The sequence below is a fragment of the Zonotrichia albicollis genome, chromosome 14 (genome assembly GCF_047830755.1).
Source record: "Zonotrichia albicollis isolate bZonAlb1 chromosome 14, bZonAlb1.hap1, whole genome shotgun sequence".
Classification (NCBI taxonomy): domain Eukaryota; kingdom Metazoa; phylum Chordata; class Aves; order Passeriformes; family Passerellidae; genus Zonotrichia; species Zonotrichia albicollis.
In genome coordinates, this window is record NC_133832.1 from 16,848,183 (window position 1) to 16,861,897 (window position 13,715).

At 45.0% G+C, this 13,715-nt stretch overlaps 1 protein-coding gene across 1 annotated transcript in view; it reads right to left on the reverse strand.

The window, feature by feature from the left end:
* CHM (CHM Rab escort protein) overlaps positions 1-11,146 on the reverse strand; it is a 54,694-nt gene extending 43,548 nt beyond the window's left edge. The window contains exons 1-2 of the mRNA XM_074551745.1: positions 11,019-11,146; positions 629-695 (exon numbers count right to left, since the gene is read on the reverse strand). Of these exons, the coding sequence (XP_074407846.1) occupies positions 629-695; positions 11,019-11,067 (116 nt within the window). The 5' untranslated portion in view covers positions 11,068-11,146. The remainder of the gene's footprint in view (positions 1-628; positions 696-11,018) is intronic.
* Positions 11,147-13,715: the final 2,569 nt, after the last annotated feature.

Consider the following 13,715-nt stretch of genomic DNA (forward strand, 5'->3'; position numbering starts at 1 on the left):
ACTATAAACAAAGACTTTATGCATATATGTGAGCAGTACCTGGTGCCTGACTTAACTCAGGCCTTTGTTCCCTGCAAAGATTAATCAATCAAAGTAGCACATCTAACACAGCTATTTCAGTAACCCCAAACCTCATTTCTTTAGGAGAAAAAATTTAATTAATAATTCTGATCATTAATGAAGGGAACTATTTACTTTGTTAAAAGGTAATATTCATCATAGCCAAAAACAGGCATGGGCAACAGAAATCAAAGTTCCAGTGGCCAATACTATCACAGACTTTGTAAACAAAAAAGTGAAACAACACAAGTCATTCTCATCAAGAGAATGGGATAATTCCTGTCAGGAATGAGAACCAAGGCACTAAACCTGCAGCCAGTGCTGCCTGGAGCAAAGCAGGAGCCATCACAGCATCCTCCACCACAGCACTCATGCTCCAAATCCCTGAGCCAGCGACAAAAACTGCCTGCTCTATTGATGGAAATACCAGCCCCAAAACAAGGCAGAGACAGAAACATAACATTACTTGTGCCAGAGGAGCAGACAGGAGTGCTGCCCACGCTGCCAGAGCCACAGCAAGCCCTGCAGTCAGTGCAGCCCACAAGGGGAAGGGACAGGAGGAACTTACGAATCCACGTGCAGAACTCTCTGGCCACTCCTGGCACACGCTGCTGCAATGATGGACTCGGGCAGCCCTGCAATGACACAGGCAGCTTTCAGAACTCACCATGCAGTGATCTGCTAGAAATTGCAATAATGGTACAACTTGGTCAGAAGCAGGCAACTCAAACAAAAGAAATTTTACAATGTGAGTCACTGAAATTTTTAGCCTCATGCTACTAAAATAATGAACACTATTCTGTGCTCTTGAACATTTTGCTGACCCTCTTAAATGCAACTTTATTTTTTTTTTTAGTAATTGTATGGCACATCCCACTTGCAAACCCTGCAGAGTTAAAGCTTGGCACCAGCATCTGCTCTCATAACCACACTGAGCAATTGCCAGCACAATGACACCCAAAGCTCAGTGGGGTGCTCTGTACCCACATCCTTGGTAACACTCACAGGTATTACCTGAGGGCATTTCTGTTCACTTCAAAGTGAACAAAAGGACTGATTGTCTTTAAGAGTGGTATCCCTATCCAAATCACCCACATTTACAATTACACTCTACCAAATCAGTATGTTTTCACTATATCTAGAAAAAACAAAAGGCTGTGATAGCTCTGCCAGCAATACATGCTTGGAATGGCACAGGATCCCACTGGATCTCAATAAATAAATGGGGCTGTTCTGCACTGGCTGCTCCCACCCACCAGGTTTCACATGCCCAGTTCCATGCCTTGGATTCTGGAGCAGGTTCAGAAAAGCAGGACAAGCTCTGTGCACTAACTTCCCTCAGGTCTCTTTTGCAATGATCTGTTGGCTGTTTAAGCAAGTAACTCAGGATCAGCAATTAAAATCCCAGGGACTGGTGTTAAAGACACTTAGGCCATGTATTCAGTTAAGGGATGGGATTACAGGAAGTGAAAGGATTTCCAGCAGCACCAGAAGCAGCTGCAGAGACAGAACTGGAAGGGGAAGAAGCAGCTGTGGAAGTGCCCAACCCACACAGGCTCACTCCATGACAAACTCCATCTCCAGCAGAATTCCAGGCCTGTGCTGTCTGTTCCTTACACAGAACAGAGCCCCCACCAACAAATAAACCTTGCAGTTTAGGAAACATCCCCTGGCAGCTGGGTACACAGGCCACAGCTCCACCAACCCTTCAAACCAGCAAAGGCCAGCACACTCACCAAAATAAACCTCTGCCCTCATCATCTGCCCCTCCTGACCTCCTTCCAAATCAAATAAATGGTCAGTTTTTGGAGAGCAGTTCCATGGCGCTGTCCAAAAGTATAAATATTTGTATCAATACAAAGAAGGAAGTGCAAGACAGGCATGACAAATTTTCCAGGAAAACAGCTACAACTTCTCTGCAAATTTTCTGGTTTTAATGATTACTTTTTCAATGGATTTTTAAAAAAATCCTGGTTTGAATTGATAAAGCAGAAAAAGTGGAAATAGTTTTGCATTGCTGACCTTTCAGAGCAAGTGAAGGTTTAACACAGAATTAACCTCCAGGGCCAGAAGGAGGGATGGACAGTTGCAGCAGTGCCTGGGATGTTTGTTCCACAGCCTAGAAAGGCCAAAAGTCCTCAGAGTTGAATTTTTAGGAAAAGACCTCATAACACAGATCAGTGTGACCAAGGAGAAAATACCCAAGTGCAGCACACACTTCAGGATGCCATGAGACCCTGGCTGCACACAGCCATTATTGAGAGCTCCACACTCAGCTGTCCCCCATGTTTATATATATGGTTCATTTTGCTCCCTCTATAAACTATCTGCAATAGAATCTACAACTACTCTGTGTTTGGAGTTCCCAACAAAGCTTTTCTTTCCCTCATTGGGGCACAGAGAGTATTACTCTAGAAATGGAATTGAGAAACTTGTTTCTCTTTCCTTATTGATAAAAGCCACTGAGAAAGTGTTGTAAAACATCAGCAGTGCTGCCTGGCTGACCTGGGCCGAGTTATAGCTCCCAGGGCATAACTGATTGCTGGAAGCTTGATCCAATTGATACTGTGCTGGAGGTCTGTTCTTCCATTAACCTTGGATGAAATTGTTCCCTGAATTAGCTTCCTCTCTCTTGAAAGCTGGCATCAATTTTCTTCACCAAGCCTGTGATCTAAGACACTGTGGCCCCCCACATAGCCAGTGGTGAGAGTGGAGCATGGCTGGCACATCCCAGCTTTGGGAGAGGCTCCCAACACCCCCTGGAACAGGACACCCTTTGCTCTGGGGGACAACACCTCAGGAAATCCAAGAAATAAATAAGAGTGTCACATGGCACCAATTTCTGAACTCTCCAACAGAAGCAAGGGTACAAAGAAAAGAGGCAGCTTTGTCAAATGCAGGTTACTCCTATGTGTGACCTGCATTGCATGGTGGTTACTGAACAACAGCCTTTTCCAAGAAAAAGGGTTCTGGACAATTACAATAGAATTATGCATTGTCCTTCTCTAGCTAGGAAAAAAACTAACTTGGAAAAGCCTGCTTAGAGAAATGGCAATTTATGAAATCACGGATGGATTTATTTAATAAATGGCAATTTATGAAATCACAGCATGGAAAGCTGAACTGCCTCTGACAGGATGCTCAGAGAGTTGTGCAAAATAGGTTCCCTTCAGATAATCCAGTAACAGAGAAATGTGTTTTTAGAAACTGTTCGTACTTGGAAACAGCCTCCTGAGCTGAACTTTGATTTCTCAAAAGCCCTAAAATGGATTACACTCAGGTTGTGAAATGTGCTTAGATCCTCACTACAAGGCACACTCATCCTCCTGTGTTTGGCTTCCCATTGGAAAGAAACAAAGTGGCAAGCAGACTGAATTGTAACATTAATTAGCTCTAATTAACTAACAAACACGGCAGCATGGCCACTTCAGTACACAGAGGAAACTGAGGTTTGTATCAGTTTTAGAAGTAAAAAAGAAACAGAAGAAATAGCTACACATGATTTAGTTATCCAAAAACCAATTCTATTTTTAGTTCCAATACAACAAAATTAGAGTTTGAGAAAAATGCTAAGGTGGAAAACTTTAATTCAGTTTTTAAAGCCAATTAATTTCTGAAGTCTCACAAAATCATGAAAACTTATAATTCACCTCTGTGTGACCAAAAATTAATTTTAGGCTTACACACTGTCTCCTGCTTAGCTCTGGTGCTGCAGTGCCCTGAAAAGGGCTCAGCCACTGCCTGGGCAATTTCCAAACTCAGCAGCTCCACATCTCTGGGAAATCCTGGTGCTGAGCTGCAAACTGCTCTGCAGCCAGCCAGATAAGTTTTTACTGAAATACACAAGATCCATCTTGAAAAGGCTTAAATGTTTAATTTGCTTCGCTCCATCTACTAAATAAATCACAAGTGGCTTTTTCATAATATAAAATGTTGAAGGGAAATATATAAAAATGTTGGAACACAGACAATTTCAAAACAATCTTCTGGAGTCAGACAGTTCACCAGCTGCAATACATTTTGTTTGCATCTGAACTTCGAAGTAGAGAAGAGCAGCTGATTCTTGAGGAGCTCACTACAGAATACTCATGGTGTGGTTTTGGTATATGTGAAATTTTAACAGAATGGCATAATTAATTGCAAATTAAAATACTTCTTGTATGTAATATTTTAAGATAAAGATAATTAAAATTTTTAATTTTAATATTTGCTCATATTGCAGAGCAGTATCAGAAAATACTTCTGCATTACAGAGTATGGCACAGAAATGCCAACCCACTGAGATAACATGTTACTGGTCAAGAAAGAAGCCACAAGCAAAAAGTGAAATTGCACACAGTTATCTGTGTCTCACCAGAGGAGCTTGGCAATGAAAACCATTCAATCTCACAGCTGGTGTAAATAAACATTTAGGAAAGGAATACAAGCACCTAGGCTTGAAACAAAAATTTAACTTATTAGTAAAAATTACACTCACACCTAGCAAAGTTCTCCAGCACAAACTACAGCTCAGAGCCTAATGTTTGGTTTAAAGCAATAGCAGCAGACAAAGCAAAGCACTTGAATTAAAGGATCTGTATAGCAAGACACATGCTGAGCTTTATTCTCACTCCAGGCTTCTAATACTTTCACTTCTTTTCTGCTTCCCCACGGGCAAAGAGCTTGCTCTCCTTGTTCCTTACATTTGTAAGCATTTAATGAAGGATACTGAGGAAGTTTCTCCTCCTCCTGCAGCAGCAGCTCCCAGGGCAGCACCAGGGCCTCTGTCCCTCCCTGGGCAGCACCAGGGCCTCTGTCCCTGCCTGGGCAGCACCAGTATTGGAATATGAATCCCTTGTTTCACTTTCAACACACCAGGGCCTCTGTCCCTCCCTGGGCAGCACCAGGGGCTCCGTCCCCCCCTGGGCAGCGCCAGGGGCTCCGTCCCCCCCTGGGCAGCGCCAGGGGCTCCGTCCCCCCCTGGGCAGCGCCAGGGGCTCCGTCCCCCCCTGGGCAGCGCCAGGGGCTCCGTCCCCCCCTGGGCAGCGCCAGGGGCTCCGTCCCCCCCTGGGCAGCGCCAGGGGCTCCGTCCCCCCCTGGGCAGCGCCAGTATTGGAATATGAATCCCTTGTTTCACTTTCAACACACCAGGGCCTCTGTCCCTGCCTGGGCAGCACCAGGGCCTCTGTCCCTCCCTGGGCAGCGCCAGGGCCTCCGTCCCTGCCTGGGCAGCGCCAGGGCCTCCGTCCCTGCCTGGGCAGCACCAGGGGCTCCGTCCCTCCCTCCCAGGGTGCTCAGGCCCAGCCCCAGAGCAGCTCCTGCAGCAGGACTGGACCTTTCCCCAGGCAGCAGAATCCATTTCCTGCTGGGATGCACAAACCTGGCTTTGCACTGTTCCTCATTCACACTGGAATTTCCAAGTACCTTACTAAGCCTTTTCTAAAGGAGTTTTTCACCTTGATATGCAGCTGACCTCCTCTGTATTTTTCACAGTAGAGTCCTACAGGCTCTGATTCTGTAGGATCAGCAATATGATCTGGAAAAGCTGCAGAACACAAACAGGCTGAGAAGGACAACAAAGGGTTCAGAGAACAGGAGCTCCCATGGGAGCAGCCAGGGACACTGCACAGCACCTGGCAAAGAACCTGCCTGAGGTACCAGAGGGAGCCTGAAGCTCACAGGCAGCACCTCTGCTGCACCCCAACATCCACACCGGGAGCCAGCCAGAACACAACCCCTGCACTTCAGTCAGGCTAAAAACATCAGTAAAGAAGATAAAGGTGCATTTACATGGGGAGATGTCCGGTTTCGGCTGTTTGGAGGGCCTGGAAAGGCCCGAGGTGGCCTTGGGGCAGCCCGTGTATCAAAGGACGAGAAGAGGCTTCAGTTCTTTTCTCAGTCTCGGTGTTTATTAATTGTTTATCTAAAAGATTTTCTTTCGGCCCGACAGAGCTCTGCTCAGCAGCCAGCCATGAGCACACTCCCTGCCCTCCGGGCAGTCACCTATCTTTATACCCAAAGTTACGTGTACAATATTTATCATTTTTCCCCAATACCTTTTACCCTTATTGCCCAGTGCACTTTTAGTAATGACCAATCCCAAAGTGCCACCATCACCACAGAAGATGGAGGAGAAGAAGAAGAAGAAGAAGGACAGGACACGCCCCAATTCCTCCATCTTACTTCTCTAAACCCCCCTGTACAGAAATCCTAAACCCTGTGTTTCACTCTCTAACTAACCAATCCCTTCACCATTCACCCTGGTGAAACCCTCCTGTCCTCATACAGGTGTCGTCTCCTGTGTAGGATCAAAGTCCAGCCACCAGACACTTCTGGAACATTCCAGGACTCCTGAGCCCCCCAAGGGTGGTCTCGGTGACACCTCAGTCCTGAGGTGCTGAGATCCCACAGGGAGAGTAAAAATGAAAGGGGGACACAGAGAGAGGACATGGGACAGGACTGTCAGTGTTCATTTTGTTTGACATTTAAATGGACAGGCAATGACTTATCTACAACTGATTACAAAACGTGGCTCTATTCCTCCTTCCAGACACCAACATCACAAGTCAGTGCCACTGTGTTAGCCCACAGCGACCACTGACGTCAGAAATTATCCATCTTCAGCTGGTTTTCCATTGAGCTTTCATCAACTCTAAATAGCTGCTGATATAAACTGAGGACTGTGCAGTTACATAAGATAATGCAACCAAAATACCAGCCCAAATGATGTATTACAAAATATTTTTGTCACATTCTAAAAATATCCTGCAACAATGAAACTGTTAGGAATTATTTTTTTTGTATCAATCTTCAGTGTTTACTTTAAAATTGGCATCTGTAATATCTGGGTTAGTTTAGTTGTAAGGTATATTTTTAAAATTGTGTTAGTATCTGGAAGTGATTTTCCCTACCACACTACACTTCCATAAGATAAACATGAAGTACTTACACCACTCCCAGCATATCCAACAATAAATAATAGATTCTCCTGACAGGACTTTGATGACCTGGCAAAGCCCGAGTGCTTTCAGCCAAAATCATATGAAACCATAAATCACTCCTTATTTTATAGAATATTTCAAAATGGATTCCTGCTTTCTACCTTGAAAGTCATTTCATGTGTTATTTATAACCACTGAAAACCAGAATGGAAAGAAAATTGCATAGAACTAGAATATTTACTGTGACTGCTTTTATAAAGAATAACTCTTTTTTAGAAAAAAAAAAAATTAGAATTACTGGCAGACAAACTTGTGAATACACCACCTTTCAAAGAGCCAGATCCTTTACAACTTTCCCAGCAGTTAACACAGGTCTGGGGGAGTGTCAGAGACAAGAAGGCCAGACTGAACACAATTCAATTCACCGCAGAAATTCCTGGGTAAACATGACCCTGCACCTGTACCCACACCACTCTGCACAGCCACAAAGCTGCAAATCTTGGCACTCACAGGGGTTTCTGCCTTAAACTCAGCACTGCTGAATGCCAAATAGGAAAATCCACAGGCAAAACAAAGGTGTGCCACTGACCTCCAGTTCTGCTTCCAGACCAATGAAAACCACAGAGAAGAGACCTGCCCAAAGAGCAGAGCTGCTCTGAGGACTGATGATCCTGGAGAAGATCTGCTTTGGCCAGGAACCACAAATACCTGCTTTTGTCAGGAACCACAAATACCTGCCTTTGTCAGGAAGCACAAATACCTGCTTTTGTCAGAACCACAAATACCTGCTTTGGCCAGGAACCACAAATACCTGCTTTGGCCAGGAACCACAAATATCTGCCTTTGTCAGGAACCACAAATACCTGTGTCCTGGGGTGACGTTATGATGCTTGTATATCCCCATTCATCTGTTCTGTGCCTTTAAGACCGGCACTGAAGAGTGGAAGTTTTGTTTGGGTTTCCCTTATCAGGGACACAGAGACAAGCGGTACATGAGGCTGTTTTTTACTTCCAGCTTCAGCTTGCTGCTTTTGCTTGCTCTCTTTTTCTGCTCTTGCTTCTGCTCTGCTTTCTGCCTCTGCTTATTAGCTAGTTCTAGCTAAACAGTCCACATTGCTTCCTGGACTGTTTCTCCTCTCCTGTTCCTGTGACCATCTCGAACCTGCTCCGGACTGGGACCCGGGAACACCGAAGGTTCGGCTGCAGCAGCTGGCCCAGCGCCGGAGGGACTGAGAACAGAGCAACCACCCCCGAAAGAGACTTTCTGATTTTGCCATCTTTCTCAGAGCGGTGTCATCGGGTATTGTTCATTTTGTGTGCTGGGGGGTGCTGGGCCAGTCAAATAAACAGGTTCTTTCCACCTCTCTCCGAGGAATTTTTTCCCGAACCGGTTGGGGGGAGGGGCCGTGTGGGTTTCGCTTTCTGGAGGGGCCCTCCTTTGCAGATTCTTTAACAAATTTGCCCTAAACCAGCACAACCTGCTTTGGCCAGGAAGCACAAATACCTGCTTTTGTCAGGAAGCACAAATCCCTGCTTTGGCCAGGAACTGTCCCACAGACGCAGCCTGCTGGCTGATGGGTACCCAGAGCACAGCACTGGGCTCAAACAGCAGGGACAGGGGCAGACAGGGAGGGGAGAGTGACCTCAAGGCTGCAACAGAAAACAAAGTAAAGCAAAACAATGTCCTAACAGCTTTAATTCCCATACTGTGCTGGCCATGAAACACCTCAAGCTATGCTCATCAGTTTCATGTAATGAAATAATCCCATTTTCTTTAGAACTATAAATTCCATGATTTAGCAAAACTTCAGCTGCTGTACCCACCAAGAGGATTTTTGTACCTACATCCACCTTGCTCTTAACTTGCTCATGCAATAAAAAAACCTGAATTAAGGAAAAATAATTTCTTCTAAAAGAAAACTTCCTTTTCCCATAGCAATATTGATGAATTAATTGGACCTGGACATTAACTGAAGCACTGATGACTAAAATTTAGTTGAGGCTCCATTTGCATTAAGCTCACTACAGGGAAACAGTTAAGTGAGCCTGAAATAAAAACAAATTCAAATCTTATGTTACCACTCAGTCTAATTACTAAATTTAATAGATGCACAAGTTATAAAACCAGGAAAAGGCCACACATGCAGAAATTAATACAATTATTACTATGCATTAAAAACACCATTAAACACAAACATTGCAATTATTATGGTATGACAATTGCATATTCATAGGTACACTCAGCACTGGTGACAGCAATAGAAATTAGAGTTGAAGACTGGGATAAAATATTCCCTCAGGAGCCACTTCCCAAAGAGAATTCAGATGAAAGTTCTACTCTGAACAATCTTCCATACTGAGAAATGTAATACAGATTAAAAACCCTCAGTCACTCACCAGTGCTAATCACCACTTGTGTATGCTCTCACTAAAAAGGGACGCAAAGACAAAACAACTCCTGAAGTGCAGAACTCTGAGAACCTTGAATTAGTTAGAGCAGTACTCTCTACAGGTGGGCAAAAAAGGATCCTCGAATATAAATCAACACCCCCAAATACAGCAACATTTCAGAGAATTTAGCTGAGAACCTCCTCCTGCAGCACCAAAGCTGCAGCATCACCCCTCACTCCAAAGCAGAAGATTGGCTTTGCTGGCTGCACATCACCTGCTCTCTCTGGCACAGACAGTCCTTGCTCCCTCCATGGCTAGAATGGTAAATAGCTTAACATTAATATCATTGTCATAAACCTCTGAGCTTCTGCAGATTTACCTCATGGCAGTAAAGAATGGATCATCCCCAAAAGTCACAGAAGTTGCACAATGTTTAATATCTCACCCTTACAGTTTGATTATTCAGCTTCTCATTATTAACCAACCTTCTCACACACTTAAAATGTTCTCAAATCTGAGCACATACAAAAAATGTCAGATTCATTACTGCAAACCACTCCATAGAACAGAGTTAACACACAGAAGGGACCTCTTAATTTGCTCAAGAACTTAAATTATGCATTTTTAGCACAGTTTTGGTCAAAACAATGGGGGCAGTATGGTTTTATAACTACTCAAAAACTCCAGATATAAATCAGAAATCTTTTAAACAATTATACATCCACTGGGATTGCTTTTTTCTGCTGAGCACTGAAATTAGCAATTTCTTTAAGAAACTCACTCATTCAATTTCAAAGTGCTAGGAATCTTAACTCCCAGGGACATAATTTCACAGATCAGCAAACTCCAAAACCAGAGTTACTAATTTCACATGGAAAACAGTAACACCTACAAGTGCCTTCCCATGTGTGCTCCAAACAACACTCGGAGCTCTTTACAAAGGTAAACAAAATCTGACTGTAAATCTGGGACCTATAAACAGTGTTGCACTTTAAGACTAGAGCTCCATGCTGAATTTAAGGCTTATCAAGACCAATCTGAACCAGGTCACTCTCACTGGGTTTTACCAACAGAAATCTATTCCAATAATTCAAGGTTATTTTGCTACGCAAGCACCAAGAATCTTAGTTCTGAAGGAGTATTTAAAATTTATCTTGTAGTTACATTGTGGTAAGTTACAGTGAGACACTCCAGGTGTCCATCATTATTCACATGAACAGGATGAAGTTGTACAGGATACAGAAAGTGCAGAAAGATGAGAATTAAGTATCTGGTTATGTAATCATTCACAGACAGAGAAACGCACTTTGTTTGTGCCCGGTCACAGGGCCGGGGGTCGGGGCAAATCCTCCTCAGGGCCAGCCGCACACGGCCCTCCGTGACAGCTCCATTTCTAAGCAAACCCGGGCACGGCAGTGTGAGCAGCAGCCCTGCAGCGGGCTGCCATGCCCGGGGCATGGGGACAACGTCCCGGCCGCTGTCACGGCCACGTCCCCGCGGGTACCTCAGCAGCCACTCGCACACCCTGCCTGCCCTCCCCAGACGCCGCTGCCGCCCCTCAGCCGGGGATCCGCGTCCCCCCGCCTCCCCTTGGAGCTTCGGCCCTGCCAGGGCCGGCGTTTTCCCCGTGCCCGTCCCGCCCCGTACCGGTGCCCACCACCACCACATCGAACTCTGTGGGCAGGTTGTCCGCCATCTTGGGAGGCGCCGTCACGCGCGCGCCGCCGGCGGAAAGGGCGGGAGCGGCTGCGGGGGTTCCGGCGGCGGGAGGGAGGGAGCGGAGCGCGGCCCCGCCTGAGGGCGCGGAGCACTCGGGGAGGGAGCGGCGGCCCCGCCTGAAGAAGCCATGGCCCCGCCTGAGGGCGCGGAGCTCTCGGGCAGGGAGCGGCGGCCCCGCCTGAAGAAGCCATGGCCCCGTCTGAGGGCGCGGAGCGCGCGGGGAGAGAAGGGCGGCTGCGGCTGAGGGAGCGGCGCGCTCCGGGACGGAGGGGCGGCCCCGCTTGAGGGAGCGGAGAGTTCGGGGAGAGCCCAGGGGTTGTCCCGGGTCCGTCCCCTTCCAACCCGCCGGTCCCACCATCCTTCACCGCTCCGCTGTCCTACTCATCCACAGAGCCTGTCCTGACCTGGCATATAACAATGCTGCGGGATGCAGCAGGGAATATATGTACATACACAGCACTTACATCCATCAATAAACTTCTTAACTACAGTCACATGGCGGCATTCCACCTACTGAGCCAAATCGCTTCATTGCAAGCACGTGTGTTTTTGAATGACTTACGGGTCGATTTGAGGAAGAAATTATAAATTGTTCCCTGGCAGGGTGGGCAGGCCCTGGCGCAGGTGCCCAGAGCAGCTGTGGCTGCCCCTGGATCCCTCGACATGTCCAAGGTTGGACAGGGCTTGGAGCACCCAGGGACAGTGAAGGTGTCCCTGCCATGGCAGGGGTGGCATTGGATGGGCTTTAAGGTCCCCTCTAACCCAAACTATTTTATGAATGCCACTGAAGTTTCTTGGATGACCATTTCCTCAGAAACAACAAATCTCACTTTTATTTCCTCTGCATGTTCACTGTTTCCAAAACAAATTATATTGTTTTTTTCAATCTTGTTGCTCACTGTTCCTTATTAATATATCCAAGAAAATATTTTCATCGTTGTTTTTAAAAAGTTCCCTTACCCCAATCACATTTTTTTTTCCTTTAGCCAGCACGTTAAACACAGATTTAAAAAGAAAGTTATTAGTGTTAGCTAGAAAGTTTTATCAGTCATTAATTTCATGTCCTTTCTTGTTAATTAACAGATAGATGTTTGTCTGTACTACATTTTCTGCATGCAAAACCTTTTATTTTTTTCTCAACTCATTCATTAACTCTTTCCTCTGGAGCCCAAAGCCATGCTTTAGTCTTGTTCAGTCTCTTCTTTCACCTTACAAGGAAAAAAAGGGAGAATCAGCGATAAAATCCAGAATCTCCTGCTTCAGAATTGCCCCTTCCATAACACCATTCTGAGTGTAAGAACAGCAGGACGAAAAGCACAGATTGGAAAAAGCCAGATACAGCAATATAGGCAAAATAACCCAGCACAGAACACCTGTGCCAGAATATGCTGGAAACTTCTGGAAAGTTTTTCTTTTTATTTTACATTTAATGGCTTATATGGCTTTAAACTAATCTCTTAATATTATTCATTGTGTATGATTATATTAAAGTCTTAGCACCTTAAATCAATAATAACAATAAACCAGCTAGCAGCCTGTTAACACCTTATTACAAGCTCCTTGTGCACATAGCAAAAGAATAGTGAAAATAGTAAAAGTGCCTAATGGAAACCAGAGGCCACGTTACCCCTGTGGTACTGCCAGACGTGCTGGAGCAGAGTGCAGCACAGAAAACTGTCCAGCAGGAAACTTCCAACCATGCAGGAACAAAACCCAGAGATTTAAACAGCAGCACTGGCTCACTGCACTGATAAATATGTGACAGAGAAGATGAGGAGTTATGAGTTCAGATAGAAAAGGAGTATGATCAAGTCTTATGTTCCTTATATTTATGTTTCCAACTGTCCCAGAGAGATTTTGATTAAAACTTCCATTGTGTTATTGTTCAATTTTGATTAAAACTTCCAGCTCCCATGCAATTCCAGGGACAGAGCTGTCATTTCTACTTTTTAACATGAAAAAGAAATAAAGCTGCAGAGTTCTCACAGTGCTGGATCATCCCTGACCTAAATGTCTTGTGCTGAGGAACAAAGCATCACTATGTTGGTGAGATGAGATAACACAAACTCCCCTTGCACACCCTTTTCCTACTGAGGGAGGGCACACAGGAAGGTCTAACATCATCACGAAACCCTTTTGTTGCTGTTCAATATCATTCTAGGACTGCACTGGAGCAGAGCTATTCCACTGTCAATGTCTCACTGTTTTGCTTCAGTATTTATCCCACCACAGAATGCTGTTGTTTGGTGCTGGGAGTTCCTGTTAGCTTCATTCATAGGATGCAATCAGTGCAATCCTATTTCGTGATGACAGTCATTATCCACTGGACCAGAAATCCTCCTTAGTACTTTTTATTTGACAAAAATGATTATTCAGGATCTTTAACTGCAAGGTTTGTCAGTCCCACACAACACCAAAATATTTCTCTGTAGTTTGCAGTTTTAGTATCAGCAAATGTAGAAGTGAAATATGTAAGTATGAATAATTTTTATGAGAATTTCATGGACCTTGAGAAAATGTCTTGCCATGTTTTTCTCTTTAGCTATTTAATTGCAATGTCATATTAACAGAAAGCAGCATACCCAATTCTGCATGGATGAATAAGCACATTCAATAAAGAAGATT